Here is a 21,570-nt window from a genome sequence, read left to right as displayed (position 1 = left end):
CGATAAAAATGTGGCTTGTGTACAATGTTGCATGACCCACAATTGTCATTCACAGTGTGGGAGCACTGAAAGCTGGCCTGGGCAGGAAGGAGGTACCAGTGCCCGGTAGGTAAGTGGTTAAAGGGATTTGATGACAACCTACCTCACGGCCCACACTAGTGTGAACGGAGAACAAACCTGACCGGAACCGTTGAACTGAACAACTACTTTGTCAATTAGTGGAGAAACTGAGCTTTCATTCGCACGGCACATGTGTGAGTGAAACCGCTCACCTTCTTCCCTATCCCCGCCCACTAGGCTTTCTACTACCCTGGCCTATCCCCCGCCCCTTTGCTTTCTAATACCATTGCCGATCCCCGCCCTCTATGCTCTTCCCCGCCCCCAGTTAGTAAACATATCCACCCGCTGCAGCACCCTGTGAACGTCAGGTGGAGCTCGCCCTCCGACCAGAGACTTTTGTCTCCGCCAGGCCGCCGTAGTGAATATGTGCGTGCAGCTGCTACTAGAGGCAGGTGTCAGTGGGAGTTCCGTAGTACGGGCACACGGAGACTTGTCTCGTCACTCCTCGGGCTCTACTCTCCGCTCCAGCACTCACTTTCCCTCAGAGTTTCCATAGCCAAGGCCAGAGCTCGTCCTCCGGAGACGCTCAGCCTGTTCTAGCAGTGTAGAGCACTTCGGGCTTGTGGAGAAAAGCGGGGACCGTGTGAGTGTGGCAGAAGGGGCACTCACCCCAACTCCAGCAGTGACAACATCCTTGTACTGGAAGTAAGTGCTGGCTGTACTGGAAGTAAGTGCTGGCTGTACTGGGCTCCAGCTGAGCAGTCCATCCACATACTTGTCTATGGTTACACTGGGATGATGGATTCCTAGGTAGGTGGATCTCCAGTGCTGGTCACCCTGCTCATTGCAGAGATCAGGTGACCCCACAACTGTGCCCAGTTACCCATTCTATACATGACCCCTCCTGATTCCAGGCCATGTACCCCTCTGCACTGGGTTTAACCACTTGCCTACCAGGCACTTTTACCCCTTATCTGCCCAGGCCAATTTTCAGCTTTCAGCGCTGTTGCACTTTAAATGACAATTGCGTGGTCATGCAACATTGTATCTATATTAAATTTTTTTTTCACACAAATAGAGCTTTCTTTTGGTGGTATTTAATCGCCACTGGGAGTTTTATTTTTTTACACTATAGACAAAAAAAGCAAACCATTTTGAAAAAAGTTTTTCTTTATTTCTATTATAAAATTTAACAGGTAATTTTTCTCCTTCATTGGTGAGCACTGATGGGCAGCACTGGTGGACATTGATGAGGAGGCCCTGATGCAACACTGGCAGCACTGGTGGACATTGATGAGGAGGCCCTGATGCAACACTGACTGGCAACACTAATGGGCACTGATAGGCACCACTGGTGGACATTGATGAAGAGGCCCTGATGCAGCACTGATTGGTGGCACTGGTGGGAGGCTCTGCTGGTCGGCACTTTGATAGTGTGAGGAAAGTGCTGTCGATAACCGGCAACTGTATTTACTCCATGATCTGTTGTGTCATTGGACAAAGCTGATCACGTGGTAAAAGACCGCTGTGCTTGGCCAATACCTCATCTTGTGATCAGCTGTGTCTATTAATACACAGTGATCAGGGACAGCACAGAGTGCACACCACTGTGGGGCACGCAGCAGGGCGCGTTCTGGGAGGACGTCATATGACGCTCTCCCAGAACTGGACAACCGTGCTGTAGCCGTCATTTGGCTATAGCGCGGTTGGCAAGTGGTTAAAGCAGAACTGAAGTTCAGCTGTAAAAAAACTTGTGAGCAGGCAGGTTTTATTGCAGAAGGACATGCAGTGTCTCTTTTTCAATAAAATGCCCGTACCTGCCTGTTCACTGTCTCCTCAGGCGCTGTAACCTGAGCTGCGCATGCGTCATCCTCTGCTGGCCAATGAGGAGGCCCGAAGCCTGGGACCCCGAAGAAGTTGCTGGTGCAGGACTGTTGGACTGATAAGTATGGAGACTTTAGTTCTGCTTTAAAGGACAAGTTCACCTTTTAACAAAAAATAATAAATTCCCCCTTTTTGTTTTTTTTTTTTTTTGCAGGTATTATTATTATTATACAGGATTTATATAGTGCCGTTTGCTCAGTGCTTTACAATATAAAGGGAGACAATACAGCAATGATACATTTCAATACAAGAGGGTAAGGAGGGCCCTGCTCCTGGGAGCTTACAATCTAATAGGGAGGGTCTGGTAGTAGAGGTAATAACTGTGGGGGATGGACTGATCAGAGAAATAGAAGATTTGTTTATTAGTTGAAGGCAGGATAGGCTTCCCTAAAGAGAGAGGTTTTCAGGGATTGCCTAAAAGTAGGAAGAGTAGGTTCTAGTCTGACAGATTGGGGTAGAGAGTTCCATAGGATGGGGGAGGCTCTGGAGAAGTCCTGGAGACGAGCGTGAGAGGAAGAAACAATGGGGTTAGAGAGCAGGAGGTCGTGGGAGGAGTGGAGAGGACAGTTTGGGTGATATTTGGAGACAAGATTGGTGATGTAATTTGTGGCAGAGTTATAAATGGTTTTATAAGTTATTAATGTTTTGAATTTTATTCGTTGGGCAATGGGAAGTCAGTGGAGGGATTGGCAGAGAGAGATGGCAGATACAGAACGGTTAGTAAGGTGGATGAGTCTGGCGGCAGCATTCATCATAGACTGAAGAGGGGATAGCCTGCGATGAGGTAGGCCAATGAGGAGGGAGTTGCAATAATCAAGGTGAGAGATACCAAGGGAGTGGATAAGTTGCTTAGTAGTTTCAATTCTTAAAAAGGGGCGTATCTTGGAGATGTTGCAGAGGTGAAGTCTACATGATTTGGACAGTGATTGGATTTGGGGCTGAAAGAACCGATCGGTGTCCAGGATTACACCTAGTACCCTGGCATGAGGGGAGGGACTGATGATTGTATTATTGATCTTGATGGAGAAGTCAGGGGAGGGGGCACGGGCTGGAGGGAATAATATGAACTCGGTTTAAGAAAGATTGAGTTTGAGAAGTGGAGTGTCATCCATGCTGATATGTCAATTAGTAGGTTAGTAATGCGAGAGGAGACTGAAGGGGTGAGATGAGGAGTAGAGATAGATTTGTGTGTCATCAGCATAGTGGTAAATAATATGTGCATTTATTATTTTTTTGTTTCTGGAGCCTCTAAACCAGGGATGGGCAACTGTGGCCCTCCAGCTGTTGTAGAACTACAAATCCCATGAAGCATTGAAAAACTTGACAGTTACAAGCATGACTCCCAAAGGCAGAAGCATGATGGGACTTGTAGTTCACCAACAGCTGGAGGGCCACAGTTTCCCACCCCTGCTCTAAAGCATTGCACCAGAAATCAATAGATTGATGGTGCCATGCAGGTCTCCCTCTGACCTGCTACTGTATCTGCTTGTTCGTACATCCCGTACGGGCCAGTAAATGCTTACTGACAGGAAGACTCAATGAACTACCAGAGTACTCCACAGCACCGTGGTAGTTCATTGACAGCTACAAGCCGACAGCAGCAAAAGGCTGTCAGAACTTGTAGTGTTCTCATTCACAGAACACTGTGAATAAGTGATGTGGCCAGGCGAGCAGAGCCCCGCACAGCACTTTTCTAAAAAAAAAAAAAAAAAAAGTGAAAGTTAGCAGAGGAGGAGATCCCCTGCTAACTGTCACAGCGGGGATCAGGGGGAGGTCTGATAATTACATGTTACACTCTGAGTATGGGTGTAACATGTTACAATAGGTGAACTTATCCTTTTAAAGTTGGACTACGGAATGATCTATATTACGTAGTTTCATTGGTGGAGCTTGGCACAATATAAGTATACATATTTCATACCTAGGGGTCTGCTCTGGAATTTGACAACCCCTGTAATAGTTAGCACTGCTACAGTGATCATAGCAATCTTCCAGGTCCTGTGCAAGCAGTTTCCCCTCTACGCACTGACCACAGGGGGTCAATCGCTTGTCATGTGCCATTTATAGAACTCTTCTTATTTCTGATTTTGCGGATTGGAAGAGGGGGTGACGATGACATCCTCCTCTCTACCTTGTCCAAACAGAGAATGCTCTGTATTTAAAAAAAAAAAAAAAAAAAAAAAGACGTGCGGCGAATGGCAGCAGTGCCAAGCAAACAAACTCGTGTTGGTGTGTAGAGGGGGAAGGCATTCGACACATGACCTGAAAGATTTTGGCTATCACTGTAGTGATGCTCACTAATACAGTGATCTGCACCTTTCACAGCAGCCCCTCCGTTCAAAGATATGAATACTTAAAGTGGTAGTTAACTCTGTATGTGTACTTGTACTTACAGGTAAACTTATGAGGCTTACACGTAGGTGCAATGAATATCTCCTAAATGTGCACCGTGTAGGAGCAGGTTCACATCGGCAAAAGCTGATGGCATCACCCAGGTATGCCCAGTGACACTTTACGTTCAGTGCACATAGAGTGTGTCGTGGAATGCAGAATGCTTTGCCACAATTGTGATTCCTGCACACATGCGCTGGAGAAACGTCACCCTGACTTGGCCATTCATACGGCTGGAGCCCACAAACCTGGGAGGAAGACTGGATGAAGATGGAAGCCTTTACAGTGGTGACAACATGCCAATGAAGGAATCCATTTAACCACTTCCTACCCGTAGGACGATATATGATGTCTTCAGGTTGAAGTGGTTGTACTGGGAATGAAGCCTGCACCTACAGGCATCATCCTGGTATCAAATATTCTGCCTGCAGTTCCCTCTTCAGCAGAAATGATCACTTCTGTGGGCAGCGGAAGTAGTTCTCCCTCACTGCTGCCCTTCCTAGGCTCTCCAGTCTGATCACAGTGCCTAGGACCGCTGCAACGGCGGCACTATGCAGAAGGTGGAACTGACATTTCTCCCTCTGTGTCCCTGGAAGCAGCGAGGATTTCATTATTTCCAGTTTCGGCTCTCTGTTTGTTTACCTGGTTGTTAGTGGCTAATAAAGCAACTGATCAGAACGACCTGTGTCTTATCAGCTGCATTGGATGCCAGAGAAGAGATTTGAGGTCTAATAGACCCCAGATCTCTCTATAAAGAGGACCTCTCACAGTCTATGCTTTCACAAGGGATGTTGTACAGCCCTTGTGAAAGCAATAAAGTTGCTAAAAATTAGAGACAGTGTAAAAAAGTTTCAAATAAAGTAAAATATTTTTTACAATTTAAAGTGCCTCCTCCCCGCATGCTGACGCACAAACATGAACGCATACTTAAGTCCTGCATGCATATGTAAATGCTGATCACTCTGCACTTGTGAGGTATCGTCGCGAGTCTCAGAGCGAGAGCAATAATGTTAGTTTTAGACCTCCCATGAAACTCTAAACTGGTAACCCGTAAAGGATTTTAAAGCATTGCATATAGATATTTTTATGCACTGTAGTACGTACGTAATTTTAAAGCGTGACATGTTTGGTATCTATCTACTCAGCTTAACATCCTCCTTTTTATATTTTAGACTTGGGTGTTATTTACTGGTTTGTGTAAAATAAAATTCAAGTGTATTTTACTTATATTTTGAAAAACTGCTGCACAAATAGTGTGACACTCACCATTTTATTGTCTAGGGCCTCTGATTGAGATTCCAGGCTACACTTAACTAATATCCCCACCCCTCTACTAACATCTATACTAACTAACCTATTTAAGAAATATGTATATACTTGTCTATTTTCAGCCCACTTTGATCACCTGATCCAGCTCCCCTGTGTCAGTCAGTGGCGGCTGCAGGAAAGAGGAGAGGACACTGACAATGGAACGGCCGTTGAAGCCTTCGGGTGATGTCACTGCTCCAGGCTTTACTAGCCGCTGTCAACTGCTCTTTCTTTCCCCTGCTGCTGGCTGACACAGGAGATCATATGACTGGGCTGAAACATGTAAGCATGCACATATTTTTTTTTTGCACAGGTTAGTCAGTGTGTTAGGAGGGGGAGGGGTATTTTTAAGAGCTGTTGGGTATAGCCTGGAATTCCATTTTAATTGTTCATTAAAGTGCACTGAACCCTCAGGTTTTTTAGGCAGTTTTATTATGCAGCCTCTATATATATTTTAAACTATATTTATATGAGCGACAGGGGAGCAGATTGTTTGCTGCATTCATAGGTGGCAAAACAATGCTTCAGGACACAGCTGCATATTGTGCTACGGTCACATATAAACTGGCCAATTGGCTGCGGATAAAAACAAAACAAAAAAAAAACCACTCTGGGCGCACAGTGTCTGTCAGAGGTTCTATTCACATGTAACTGCTCAGATGAGGAGGAAGTGTTAATAGACTGCTGATCAACGTACAAGCTATCTGCTATGGTGGCAGAAAGGACTCATAGTTTATTCATTTACAGATCACTGTGAATGCCTGACACAGCTGTGTTGATGGAGCCACTCTGATTTTAAATGTGACATCGGCTGTCGTGAGGGGGGCTGGAACATGGTTCCTTTCACATGGGGTGGATTCTGTTCCAAGCAGCAGGGGATCAGCTCAGAGATGCTCTGCTGAGCTAGCCAATGGTACTTCCTGTGTCAGTTTCTGCAGAGCGGACATGTACAGAGCCCAATGTGCTCTATGGGCGTCCGGGAGTAAGTGGGGCTCCACTTTCCATTTACACCCACCTGTTCTCTAATCTGATCCACCTAAACGGTAAAGGACATCCCCTTCTCTCTTCCTTTTTTTTTTTTTTTTTTTTTTTTTTTTTTTTTTGACAAAGCAAACTGAGTGGGACTCGGAGGTAGGGGGGTGTAAATGGACACAAGTCCATTTACACTTGCCTGTGTAATGCAGTTACCATCTTATTTAATTACTTAGACTGTGCTTCTTACTAAGGTTCCATTCATGCCCAAGAAGTTTTGTAAATGCATGCAGAATCAGTTTTTTTTTCCATTGCTAACAACAAATGTGGCAAAACGCGTAGCTAAAAATGTGCAAAACTTCACAAAGTAAAAAGCTACACAAGCTACTGTGCCATGTGTAGGAAAGCCATTGATTTTAATAGGCTGCCAAATTGAACATAAATGTGGCATGATTTTGTGCACATTCTCAGTATACCTAGGTGTGAATGCATTGTTCTAATAAAGCACAATAGAAGTCACCAGTTAGATGTTGATCAACCTTGCAATAGAAATGCATAGTACGTTCTCACTGATGATACATTGTAGTTTCCCATTATGGATGTGTGAGTGGAAAAGATAATCAATTATGTATTTATAGGGCTATTCTTCCACAATGGCTTCTGCTGTGGCAAGTTTGGTGCCCACTACTGCCTCCCGCTTTGCCCTCCTGAAAGTAGACAGCAGCAGCGACTCTGATTCAGAGAAGTCTAAAGTACCACGTGGGGCTGGGAAATCGCGAACTGCATCTGCTACAAGTGGTAAAAGCAACGCAAATGAGAAAAAGAGAGAAAAACGTAGAAAGAAGAAAGAACAGCAACAAAGCGAGGCTAATGAGGTAATCTTTTTTGCGCTAAAATAAATCCGTATCTAGGATAGTCCTTTTTTTTTTTTTTTTTTACTTTACCATCTAGATGAGTTTTTAATTTAAAAAAAAAAAAAAGGATCCTACCTCTTTATTTTATTGTCTTAGATAGGTTTGTAGAGCTTTTCCTCTCACTCCCTGTTGCGTCTCTGGGATAGGTAGTGAAGGGAAATCCGTGGTTTTAATTATTCCATGTTCTAAATCTACAACAATTTTTTTTTTTTTTTTTTTTTTTTATCTGCTGAAGGAAACTTACTTTACTAACGTGACTGTTAAAGTGATACTAAAGGCTGTTTTGTTGTGGGTTTTTTTTTTTTTCGTTTGTTTGTTAATAACAAACATGTTATACTTGCCTGTTCTGTGTAATAGTTTTGCACAGAGCAGCTCCAATCCTCCTCCTCTGGGGTCCTCCGCTAGCTCTGCTGACCCCTCCCTCCTGTCAGGTGCTCCAGACAATGCTCTGTTGTCCATTCACACCCAGAGCTGTGGCTTGTCCCGCCAATGAGGAGGAAGAGTCCCCGGCAAACCGAGACTTTTGTGGACATCGCTGGATTGTGATGGGGCTCAGGTAAGTATTAGGGATGGGCTAGGGGGACTGCTGCACACAGAAGGTTTTTTACTTTAATGCATAGAATGCATGAAGATTAACACCTTGAGCCTTTAGAACCACTTTTGGATGCCACAAAATTGTAATCTATTCAGTGCCTTTTTATATTGGGTATCTCAAGCTTTACATTGTTTTGTGTGTGGTGTGTTTTGGTTTTGTTTTTTTTTTTCCCCCAAATGTGATTGTTTTAATTCCATCCTCTTTTATGCGCTTAAAGATGAAACACAACCTTACAGATGCTGCACATCAATTTCTGTTCTCTAAATAGCTGTGCACCTAAATCTGCTACAGCTTCACTTTCCAAACTGGGCAACTACTGATTTTGCTGTACAATTGCAAGAAAATTATGTGAACCCCTTGGGATTACGTGGAGTTTTGCATGAATTGGGCATAAAATGTGCTCTGAACGTCATCTAAGTCACAACAATAGAAGAACACAGTCTGCTGAACATAATACTACACAAACATTAGATGTTGCCATGGTTTAATTGCACATAACATGTAAACGTTCACAGTGCAGGGAGGAAAAAGTATGTGAACCTTTGGAATTAATAACTGGTTGACCCTCCTTTGGCAGCAATAACCTCAACCAAACATTTCCTGTAGTTGCAGATCAGACCTGCACAACGATCTGGAGTCATTTTGGACCACTCCTCTTCACAAAACTGTTTCAGTGTAGCAATATTCTTGGGATGTCTGGTGTGAATCGCTCTCTTAAGGTCATGCCACAGCATTTCAATCGGGTTGAGGTCAGGACTCTGACTGGGCCACTCCAGAAGGCGTATTCTGTGCTGTTGCAGCCATTGTTTTGTTGAATTACTTGTATGCTTTGGGTCATTGTCCTGTTGCATCACCCATCCTCTGCGGAGCTTCAGTTGGCGGACAGATGGTCATACTTTTTCCTGCAAAATGTCTTGATAAACTCTGGAATTAATTTTCCCATCAATGACAATCCGTCCAGGCCCTGAGGCAGCAAAGCAGCCCCAAACCATGATGCTCCCTCCGCCATGTTTTACAGTGGGGATGAGGTTTTGATGTTGGTGTGCTGTGCCTTTTTTTTCTCCACACATAGTGTTGTGTGTTTTTCCCAAACAACTCAATCTTGGTTTCATCTGTCCACAGTATATTTTGCCAGTAGTGCTGTGGAACATCCAGGTGCTCTTTTGCAAACGTGCTGCAATATTCTTTTTGGACAGCAATGGCTTCCTCCGTGGTGTCCTCCCATGTACTCCATTCTTGTTTAATGTTTTCCTTATTGTAGATGTGTCAACAAAAATGTTAGCATGTGCCAGAGATTTCTGTAGGTCTTTAGCTGACACTCTGGGATTCTTCTTTACCTCATGCAGCATTCTGCGCTGTGCTTTTGCAGTCATTTTTACAGGACGACCACGCCTAGGGAGAGTAGCAACAGTGCTAAACTTTCTCCATTTGTAGACAGTCTTTCTTACCGTGGACACATGAACATCAAGGCTTTTGGAGATACTTTTGTAACCCTTTCCAGCTTCATGCAAGTCAACAATTCTTGATCGTAGGTCTTCTGAGAGCTCTTTTCTGCGAGGCATGGTTCACATCAGACAGTGCTTCTTGAAACCAGTAAACCCAAAACAGGTGTGTGTTTTTTTTAAGGGCAGGACAGCTGTCAGCAACACATCCAATATCATCACACTGATTGGAGTCAAGGTTGGCTCACTCCTGGCTCCAATTAGCTCTGGGAGAAGTCATTAAGCTAGGGCCTCACATACATACTTTTTCCTCCCTGCACTGTGAATGTTTACATGTTGTGTGCAATTAAACCATGGCAACATCTAATATTTGTGTAGTATTATGTTCAGCAGACTGTGTTCTTCTATTGTTGTGACTTAGATGACGTTCAGAGCACATTTTATGCCCAATTCATGCAAAACTCCACGTAATCCCAAGGGGTTCACATACTTTTTCTTGCAACTGTATATGTAGCAATAGGATAGTGTACAGGTGGACTGTAACATATGGTGTGCTTATCCCCTTCACGCCTAAGGGTAAAACAAATCTTAAAGCCGAAGTAAAATTTTACAACTTTGATATGTGTTAGTAAAAGCGTACATATTTTAAGTACTGTACATCAAGGTGAATTATACATTGTTTTTTTTTTTTTTTTCAGGACAAATTGGGCTTTCATTTGGTGGTAAATGGTAATTTTTTTTTTTTTACTTATCAAAGGAAAACTGGTCCAAAATAGTAAAATAAAAAAAAATCCTTTTTGTTTTTTTTTTAATTTAGCTGTGTTTCTTGTTACTACCATAACCTACCACCAAATACCCACCCAAAATAAATTTTAGCTCTTGATGATTGCAGTGAGAGTGCGCATTTTGTTTTTTTACGTAGAACACACTGACATTAACTGACACCAATTATAAAAAATAAATCCTGACCTTGACCTAAACACTAACCCTGGCACTGAACTAGATCAAACTTTGATCTAGGTATTTTTTCTTTATATTTTTTTTTTTTTTTGCAATGTATCTCTCTCTCTTCCATTCAGAGAGAGAAAATACCAAGGGGGGCGGGCTTCACAGTGACCACTGTGATAGCCAACCAGAGGCTGTCACGGTTGTCATGTGACCCGAAATCGTGAGTCCCGGGTCCTGATCATTGGAAGGGAACCCAGGGCTCTCAGTGACACCCCAGTCTTTGTGCTGGGAGCTCTCTCCATTCAAAGAGAAAAAAAAAACCAAGGGGGCGGGCTTCAGTGACTGATCACTGTGAAAGCCAATCAGAGGCTATCACAGTGATCATGTGACTCGGAATAGAGAGTCTCGGGTCTTGATCGTTCGAACGGGACCCGGAGCTCTCGGTGACAACCCGCTCTTTGTGCTGGGAGCCCGCTGTGTGGCGCGCTCCCAGCAGAAAGACAGGTATGCAAATATGCTGTCCCACGGAAAAAAGCCCAGTTCTGTGAGGCCGTATATTTGTGTGACATCGGTGTCGAGGAGTTAAATTGGATGTAAAGCCAAAACGTTTCTCACTTAGCTATTCAGATTATAATGGGCTTTTTATAATGTAGATTCATATTCCTTTTTTTTTTTTTTTAGAAAGAGAGGTTGGCAGACAGTTATTGGCTCTTTCACCTTCATGTGGCCGATGAAAAGCCAAAGTAATTTTACTGACTACTTTTTTTTTTTTTTTTTTTTTTTCTTTTTAACACCTAATTCACAAAGAAAAAAAAATGGACTAAAATTGCTTGTGACAAGGCATTTATATCTTTTAAAATTCCTGTTTAATGAATAAAGTGATAATATCAATCCAAAAAAAACCTTTAAACATACCATAAATCTTTCTGCTAATGTAATGGGTACTTCCTCTCATCCCGTGTGGTAGTGGATGGTCCATACTACTTGAGCGGTGCTCATCTTATGACACAAGTGCTATCCTGTGCAGTAGTACTGTGAACCCAGTATGGTATTATCATGCACCCCCTAAGTAGTGACAGCCTGGGCTCACAGGAAGTGGATTGGATGCCGTGGTCTTTCAACTCAGAAGAGTATCACAGTTGGATTGCAGACAGCACCAGAAAGGAGGTGAATATTTTTGCCAAAGCTACTTTTAATTCTGCTGAGCTACTTTTAAGTCCAACTATGCACATCTTTTAAGTTTGTTTTTTTTTTTTTTTCAAGGGTGGTTTGTATCATTTGAGCAGTAGACTATTTAGATAATCGGTATGCCTATTAATTAAGGTTGGTATTATGTGAGCATTAGGTTAGATTAGATGCATATTTTTTAGTATTTACATTTATTTCTTGCCACTTACTGTTCAATGCTTTATTAGTTAAGGAATCTGGCATTTAAGAAGATTCCCCAGAAAACCTCTCATGGCACTGGTGGGCCCCAGCAGGAATCGGTGCCACAGAGTACAGCTAAAGATGCTCAAGAAGAAGACTGGCAGCAGTGGCGACAGAGAGATGAGCAGGTTCGTGTATTTTATGCCTCTTTGAACATTTATTACATAGTGAGCCATTGAGGCTATACTTTAAATTGTGTCCTGGATGCCACAAAGACCCCAAATGGAAACTTGTTCATGTGATTTATTCTAGCAGTCACACGGTGTCCTTCTCTCGGCTTACTGATTGTCAGTAATTATTTTTTAATGACAAAATAGTTTTTAACCGCTTCCCATCCGCCCTATAGCAGATATACTGCTACAGGGCAGCACGGGTGTTCAAGATCACGTGTGTATGTATGTATGTGTGTGTGTGTGTGTGTGTATATGTATATGTATGTATATGTGTATATATATATATATATATGTATATATATATATATATATATATATATATATGTATATATATATATAATTTTGCATTTCTACCCTAACCGTGCTGCCATTCGCGGCCACGACTGTCAATCACTGGGTCCCGGCCACCAACTATAGGGTGACTTCCTTTTTAATTACATCTCAGTCCACAGACATCAGATTTAAAAGATGTTGTTTTAAGGTAAGCAGTGTGGGCACAGTTGTTGATAATACAAAAGGGGCATTGCTAAGTGAAGAAAGTGCTTTTGCAGCTTCTTTAGTAAACCTTTTGAGAATTCAAATCCTGTAATCATACACCCTTTCATATTTAATATTATTGAATATTTCTTGTTTTTTCTAGCTGACATCTGATATGTTTGAAGCAGATCTTGAAAAAGCCTTAATGCTGAGTAAGCTAGAATATGAGGAACTGAAAAAGGTACATTTTCGAGGATGGATTTTATTGTAAAATCTTAACAAGTAAAATGTATGTATGAGGAAAGATTAAAAAAAATATAATAAATACACAGGTTTTAGGCTGGGTTCACGCTTTTGCAGTGTTTTTTTTTGTTTTTTGACAAAAAAAAAAAGACATGCACCATTTCTGACAACAGGGCGCAGCACAGCTCAGATGTCTTTGAGATTTGTTACCTTTTATTGTCGAGGTGTCACAGCAGTTATTCCCCTGTAATTGGAGATGTTCTTTGTCCTGGGGAATTTTAACATTTGTAATTTAAAGGCTAAGTTTGCTTTTTTTGAAAAAAAATAATTGCACAAATTTTTGCTGAAAAAAAGTGCTTTTATTACTTTTTGCTGCAGGAGCATGGAAAGCATTGCACCTGTGATCAGGGGTGCAATGTCCAGCTTCTGCAGACAAGCCCTACAGCTTTCAGCCCCTATTTTTAATATAGGCTGTCTGAAAGTTGCAGGGCTTGTAATGGACTCTGTAATCGCACCCTCGCACTTCGTTTAGAACTGCAAGCTTTCAGCCACGGTGGATGAAAGTAGTTGTAGTCCATTCACTTACAGGAAAATGTGAATAAATGACACAGCCATCTGGGCAAAGCCCCACATGGCTGCACTTTTCTGAATTGTGACAGCGGGTGTCACATGAAGGGGGGGGATTGGGTGAACTGCTGGCTGGAGCTGAAACCTGTTACATGTTCCACCCCAAGTGTGGATGGAGCCTGTAACATGTAACCATAAGTTGCATAAGGTGAACATTTTTTATGTTTGTGTATTCTGCATATTTTTGTACTTGCAGTATGTTAATGTAAGGCAGTGTGTGTGCTTTTATTTTAGACAATTGTTTGAATTAGTGCCATGTGACTTATTGGATAACAAATAGCACATGTAACTGTTATAGTTGAGGATCCGAAGATGTTTACATGCTGTACAAGTGTGCTTTGCTCTTAAATAAGCAATGACATGTGCCCGATCATGTTGTGGTAAACTACTTCTAGGACTTTTCATGTGTGACACCTGCATCACTGTCTGAAAACTTTTACCCCTATATACGTAAAAATTGGGATGCTGGACATGGGTTATACAGTACATTGCCAAACGTATTGGGACGCCTGCCTTTACACACACATGAACTTTAATGGCATCCCAGTCTTAGTCTGTAGGGTTCAATATTGAGTTGGCCCACCCTTTGCAGTTATAACAGCTTCAACTCTTCTGGGAAGGCTGTCCACAAGGTTTAGGAGTGTGTCTATGGGAATGTTTGACCATTCTTCCAGAAGCGCATTTGTGAGGTCAGGCACTGATGTCAGATGAGAAGGCCTGGCCAAAGTTACAACTTCATGGCTGAGTTGCTGCTGTTCCTAGTTGCTTCCACTTTGGTATAATACCATTAACAGTTGACTGTGGAATATGTAGTAGTAAGGAAATTTCACAGATGGACTTATTTTAAGCACAGGTGGCAACCTATCACAGTACCACGCTTGAGTTCACAGAGCTCCTGAGAGCGACCCATTCTTTCACAAATGTTTGTAGAAGCAGTATGCATGATTAGGTCCTTTAATTTTTATACACCTGTGGCCATGAAGGTGATTGGAACACCTGAATCCAATGAATTGAAGGGGTGTCCCAGTACTTTTGGCAATCTAGTGTATGTTATCTGGGAAGTACCTGGCTCCTGGAGATGACAGAAGGATGGTATTGATATGACTGATCCATTACACAATAAAACACTCAGACAACCCCTTCCCTGTGCCACGCTGAATTGAACACATTGATGCTGTAACTTAGTCCTCCTCAAAACTAACATTCATCTGCCCCAGTTGTAAAGCTGAGGCTATCAATGGGAAATTCAAACACAGGTATACTTTAACACCAAACGATCATGTGTAAAGATTTTTAGGGAAACCCACTGAAGGGTTGAGCTTGGTCCATGTTATATGATTAAGGCACTGACCATCATATTGGGTAAAAGTGAATTACTACTATTTAGTAGTGTGTCAAGTACATTGTTTTGATAAATATTTACCTATGGTGTTTTTTTTTTTGTTTTCCCCCCCCCCCCCCCCCCAAGGAAAATGACAGTGGAGAAAATGTATCACCTCCGTCAAAAAGGGTTGGTAAAAAGGATAAGCGCAAGAGTCAACAAGGGAAGGACAAGCCTCTCACAGTATCCCTAAAAGACTTCCAATCAGAAGGTGACTTCCTTCTAAATAGTATATGGCATCTACCTAATATATTAATTTTTAAAAATATAATTTACTTTTTAAGAGAATTAAAGGCAAACCTTTTTCCTTTCCCCCCCCCCCCCCCCATTTTGGATAGGAAGATTGAGGGATACAAGCCCTGTTAAGTGTCTTTTTTCAGAAGTGAGGAAATACCTTGTCACCAGAACTAGTACCTCTCTTGGAAGGTCTCCCCTCCTGTTGTTGTGGTGACAAAATATAGAATTTTCTTTCACTCTCGGTGATGACTGTTAACAGGACAAGTCGATAGGGTGAATCTCTCTAATGGGGGCACAGACAGCAATAAAAACTTGACAAGCTTTCTATGCCCTCTCCGCTGTCAAAAAAAAAAAAAAGTTTGACTTTTAAAATGGTATCCGTGTTCCATAACAAGAGATTCTTTCTTTCTTTTTGTCAAAACACTCAAAAAGGAGAAAAATAATTCTTTAGATGTAGAAAATGAAAATGTTTTTCAATGTTTAGAAGCCAGATAATGACCTAAAGATGACAACTTTTTGTTCTACTTTTTAGAACATCCAAAAAGGCTATGACAAAAGTAGACAGCACTGATGCAGACCTTTTTATAAAATTAGCTATGGATTTAGCCAAACATTTATTGCAAAGCAAGTTGGTTCTCATGAAGTATTTGTGTTTTTGGCAACCCCTGCGCCTGCAATCTTGACAGTTGAGACTGTTTTGCCGAGGTCTGCAACAGATTTATTACTGTAGATGAGACATCATTCAACCCAAAATGCATGCACAATGTCTCCAAAACACATCTATAGCGAAGTAGTGGTCAAGACAGGTTTTATTTTAGAGCAGCGGAGGGTGGTATTTATGAATCAGTCTGCATTCTTATAGTAAACATGTCTCATAATCTGTTGTTGCTCCTGTTTTTTGCTCTTCCTTTTAATGCAAAAGAAATCAAGAAGAAATCCCCCTAAAACGTACTGATGAATATGACAGGTAAATCGCAGACAGACTGCAGGCTCATTCTACAAATGCAGGTTTAGAATTCTGGGTTGAGTGTTGCTTTTGAGTAGATTTGCTAGGCAACAAAATGGACAAGCATACATGTTTTAGCAAGCCTTATGTCTTGGCTTTATGGATGGGCTGATTCAATGAAGAAAACTCAAGAAGTTGTTAGCGAAAGTATGTTACCAGTAAGGCTAATACCCTACTGCTGTATTAATTGAGTTTCTAAATGTATAACATTTTTTTATTTTTTTTATTTCAGAACAGCACACTAAAAAAACAGAGGTGAGTCCTGTAAATGGAAACAGCATTTATGACAAACGATAAATAGGCTTTTTTGTACTCAAAGTAAAATCTTTTTTTGGAGCCCATTGAGGGACACAGGAATTCTTTAACCTTAGGGCTATATTGTTACAGGAGGATACTAGCGAAGAAATATTGTAGGGCATACCAGGATCAGCATGCCTCAAATTGGTAGGAATGCATTACCAAGAGTGGGATCCTTAAGCTATATCATTGGATTCCAAGAAAAGGATTTACTGTGCGTTTACAGGATGTCTTTACCTTTTCGGACATCCAAAAACAGAGGAAATGAAGGGCAAACATTCGATACCAGGTTTATGAACAAACCTAAAAAAAATAGGGACTGCCCACAGCTCAAAGCCACCCGAAGGACCCCCTGCCCAAAGCTGGTGTCAGACAAGGCTGAAACATCAACACTGAGAATGTATGAACAGAAGATCAGGTGGCAGCTTGGTAAACCGTTGCTTGATACCAAAAAGCGCAAGAAGTACAAACCGATATAGTACAATGCCATTTTGACAGAAAATGGTGGAACCTGATCCTTGCGACCACAAGCTTGGATGATGGTCTGCCTGAGCAAACTAGAATGAGAAGCGGGTGTACCCTTACTGGTTCCCTCTAGGGTTGCAAAAAGGGAATCTGTCTTCATGAAAGTACCAGTGGCTGAGAGACCCTCACAGCCTGAAACACATCCAGATAATGGGAGGAAATTTTTGGTGTGCTGTAGTTAAATATCCAAAACAACATGTCCTGGTTGAGGTGAAAGGCATAAACTACCTAAGGCAAGGAGGAAGTCCTCAGTCTGATCACCATCTTATTATGCAAATCCAGAATGGGAGTAAGGCTGCCAGTTCAGACACTGGCCTCGCAGAAGTGATGGCTAAAGGAAACACTACCTTGTGGGTGAGAGTAGGGAGAGGAATGTCTATAATGGGTTCAAAAAGTTTGTGTGTTACAGTTAAAGGCTTGAAAGGGTGCTGAGCTACTTGGTGAGCTGCGCAGCACCCTTTCACGCCTTTAACAGTTTTTCACTATTTTGTAATATAGTTAGGTGTCTGCGGCCACTTTGTTTTTTGGCTTTTGGGGTAGGGAGATAGCATAGGAGGATTGTGTGTGTTGTGTTGTGTTTTTTTTTTTTTTTTTTTTCTTTAGGGTGGTGGGGGGGGGGGGGGGAAGAATCAAATTTTACAGTGTTGCCGGGTAATGGATGGGGGCAGCTAAATGGGTGTCCCACTGTACAATGGTTAATAGACCACAAATCTCTGAAACAGGATAAAAAAAGGACAGAAACAAGGCCCCTGCAAATGCTGGTCCAGACCTGACTACAAGAAAGCTAGAATTCTTCCACAGAAACATTTAGAGTGAAAGCCCCAAAACACATGCATCTAGTGAGTATTCCTTCCATGTCTGATGATAGACCTTACGAGAAGTAGACTTCCTAGATTTAAGCATTTTCTGAATCACCGACTCTGAAGCTGCTTTGACCCTCAGAACCTGGGTTCAACAGCCATGCAGTTAAAGCCAGATGATGCAAGATTGCAAATCCACCTTTAGGACAAAAGATCCTGACTATCCCACTGAGCATCTGCCACGAGCATTATCAGGTCAGCGTACTACATCTGCCTGGTACAGTCTGGAGCAGTGAGGATTACCAGAATGTCCTCCATCTCAATCCTGCGAATTACAGTGCTGTATACTCTAGGTCAGTGTTTTTTAAAAAATTTTTCAGTCAAAGCACCCTTTAGAATTGCGCACAATCCTGGGGCACACCTGTCTAAGGGCTTGATCACACAAGGATGGCATCCGAACGTGAGTGTTTGTTTTTTTGCGGCTTCCCACTTGTTACATTTTTAATTCATTTTAATTTAACTCCTGTGTGCAGGGAGCGCACATCCCATTCCTCCTCCAGGCTCTCTCCCTCCTGCTGTGCTATATGTACTATTGCTGGCAAAATAGAAGCTGTGTGAAAAAGCCTGAACTTTCCTTAGCAACAGATGATGTCATTGGTTGGTAGGACATGGGTGGATGGCTTGTACGGCTTTCAGTTTTTTGCCAGCAATAGTATAGGTCAGGGCTTAAAATTTCGAGTCTAGACCTACTAGCCAGGCACAAACCTTACTCTCCACCAGTTGCCCCACCCAACCTTGCCCAGGTCTGCCTCCAACCCCACCCCTGGCCCATCCCCCAACCCCACCCCTGGCCCATCCCCCAACCCCACCCCTGGCCCTGCCCCCAACCACGCCCCCTTAAAGCTTATGACATTACATTGTTCTTTAGAATAGAGAGTCCAAAATATAAAAAACTGCAATTATAACATAACTTTGTTATGTTTAAATTGACATAATAGCAATAGGGTGCAATCAAAATATCAAGTTTTACAGCTTTAAACCTGTAGTGAACATTTTTGTATTTTTTTGTTTATCTCCTGCATCTTTAAAAAGAGACTTTAAACTAAACTTACATCTTTTAAAAGAGACTTTAGTTACTAAAGTATAGCAAAAGAAAAAGTGCTTATTTTGATGCCAAAAAACATGGAATAATAGTTACTGTAAACATGTTGTATTTTTTTTTATCTCCAGCAGAGACCTTAGAGAAGTGTGGCATTAAGAAAAAGATAAAAATAAAAGTGCCTCTTTTGATGGGCAAAAAACAATGCATAAAATAAATAACAATAGTAAACATTTTTGCATTTTTTTTATTTCCTGCTTCTTATTAAAAGAGAGCTTAGAGAAGTAGTGCATTAAGAAAAAACAAAAAAGTGTTTATTTAGATGCCAAAAAACATGGCATAACAATAGTAAACATTTTACCAAAGATGTGCTAATAGAGCAGCTATGGTTTTCGTTGTACAGCAGCACTAAGACTTGTGTAATACCCTTTTTCTGATGCAAAATACCACTTCAATGGCTGTGTGTGGATTGCAATCTATTCCATGAAGAAAAAAAACGCATCAATTTTTTTGGATGACAAAAAGCAGTAGGAAGCCAGTTTCACATCAAGATTTGCTATGGTTTTCGTTGTACAGCAGGACCACAACTTGTGTAAAGCCCCCGCGGCGGTGGAGAGGGTGTCTCCTCTCAGCAGAGGAGAGCGGATCTCTCCTGCACCTGTCCTCTCAGCGGTGCCACTAGTGTAATGGCGGTGCCGAAGAAGCCGGAAGTTGGAAACCGGAACTCTGTTTCACAATGAGGCTTGGAACGCAGGTGCAGCCGCTCCATTCATCATCTGTGCTCGCCACATAGGAATTTCTCCTCGCATTTGGCGAGCGGGTGAACGGATTTTTCAAGCCCTGGTATAGATGATATCAGGAGGGGGGAGAGCCTGGAGGAGGAATGGGATGTGCTCTCCCTGTATACAGAAGTTAGCATAGGAAACCTTTTAATCATCGGATTGTACAGTGCTTTCTGTGTCTTTGCTGCGGCACCCCAGGGGACTGTTTGGGGCACCTGGTTAATAAAACCCTGCTGTAGGTAGCTGTTGCTAAATGCAGTTTTATACAGTGCACCCATGCGGCACATCTTGAAGGAAATGGTTTGTTGGGCCAGCTTGGTCACAGTAAACATGAAGTTGGGGTTTAAATATGTGCAAGTAACTAAACAATTTGGAGACTTGCATACTGAAATATAACACTACCTAACCAGTAAAGTGTTCTTTTGGGTACAGTAACAAAATATGTTGTGTTTTTATCATGACATAGTAGTCTATCTGCTATCTTCAGTTTAAAGTTTTAGATTAAACCATTAATAAGTGTATATCATTGGCTTTGCATAATATTTCATTAGTGTCACTCCATGTTAAAATAATCTCCCAGTTGGCATACAGTACTACCTCACTGTGTAGTTTATTAGTAGCTGCTCTACTCAAACTACATATCCTAATCGTACCGTATGAACACAGGAAATGTGTTCTTGGACCAGGGATTATATGCTGCTACCTCCTAGTGTAATAAATTTTTCTTTTGTCTTCAGGTAATGGACCTCTGCTCCTGTAAGATTTTTATATATATATATATATATATATATATATATATATATATATATATATATACACACACACTGCATCCAGAAAGTTTTCACAGCGCTTAACTGTTGCCACATTCTGTTATGTTACAGCCTTATTCCAAAATGGATTAAATTCATTTTTTTTTCCTAAACATTCTACAAACAATACCCCATAATGACAACATTAAAGAAGTCCGTTTTTCAAATACTTTATTTAAAAAAAAAAAAAACATAAGTATTCACAGCCTTTGCCATGACACTCAAAATTGAGTTCTGATGCATCCTGTTTCCACTGATCATTCTTGAGATGTTTCCACAACTTGATTGGAGTCCACCTGTGGGAAATTCAGTTGATTGGACATGATTAGGAAGGCATAAACCTGTCTATATAAGGTCCCACAGTTACCAGTGTATGTCAGAGCACAAACCAGGGCATGAATTCCAAGGAATTGTCCGTAGACCTCCGAGACAGGCTTGTATCAAGGCACAGATCTGGGGAAAAGTACAGAACATTTTCTGCAGCATTGAAGGTCCCAATGAGCACAGTGGCCTCCATTATCCGTAAATTAAAGAAGTTTGGAACCACCAGGAATCTTCCTAGAGCAGGCCGCCTGGCCAAAATGAGCAATCGAGGGAGAAGGGCCTTAGCCAGGGAGGTAACCAAGCACCCGATGATCACTCTGAAAGAGCTCCAGCGTTTCTCTGTGGAGAGAGGAGAACCTTCAGAAGAACAACCATCTCTGCAGCATTCCACCAATCAGGTCTGTATGATAGAGTGGCCAGATGGAGTAAAAGTGGCAACTCCTCAGTAAAGGGAAAATGGCAGCCCGCCTGGAGTTTGCCAAAAGACACCTGAGGGAATCTCAGACAATGAGAAACAAAACTCTCTGGTCTGATAAAACAAAGATTGAACTCTATGGCCTGAATGCCAATCGTCATGTCTGGAGGAAACCAGGCACCGCTCACCACCTGGCCAATACCATCCCCACAGTGAAGCATGGTGGTGGTAGCATCATGCTGTGGGGATGCTTTTCAGCAGCAGGAACTGGGAGATTAGTCAGGATCAAAGGAAAGATGAATGCAGCAATGTACAGAGATATCCTTTGATGAAAACCTGTTCCAGAGCACTTTGGACCTTAGACTGGAGCGACGGTTCATCTTTCAACAGAACAATGACCCTAAGCACACAGCCCACATAACAAAGGAGTGGC

General features: G+C 42.0%; 1 protein-coding gene across 1 annotated transcript in view; it reads left to right on the top strand.

Annotated features, from left to right (window-relative positions):
* The first annotated feature begins 429 nt into the window (after positions 1 to 429).
* GKAP1 (G kinase anchoring protein 1) overlaps positions 430 to 21,570 on the top strand; it is a 36,719-nt gene continuing 15,578 nt past the window's right edge. The window contains exons 1-6 of the mRNA XM_089662101.1: positions 430 to 765; positions 7,254 to 7,490; positions 11,930 to 12,070; positions 12,756 to 12,833; positions 14,931 to 15,054; positions 16,319 to 16,341. Of these exons, the coding sequence (XP_089518227.1) occupies positions 7,269 to 7,490; positions 11,930 to 12,070; positions 12,756 to 12,833; positions 14,931 to 15,054; positions 16,319 to 16,341 (588 nt within the window). The 5' untranslated portion in view covers positions 430 to 765; positions 7,254 to 7,268. The remainder of the gene's footprint in view (positions 766 to 7,253; positions 7,491 to 11,929; positions 12,071 to 12,755; positions 12,834 to 14,930; positions 15,055 to 16,318; positions 16,342 to 21,570) is intronic.

Source organism: Staurois parvus, unplaced genomic scaffold (genome assembly GCF_062004578.1).
Source record: "Staurois parvus isolate SC_StPar_1 unplaced genomic scaffold, SC_StPar_1.0 ptg001432l, whole genome shotgun sequence".
Taxonomy (NCBI): domain Eukaryota; kingdom Metazoa; phylum Chordata; class Amphibia; order Anura; family Ranidae; genus Staurois; species Staurois parvus.
Note: the sequence above shows the minus strand (reverse complement) of the source record. Positions and strands in the feature narration are given on the sequence as shown.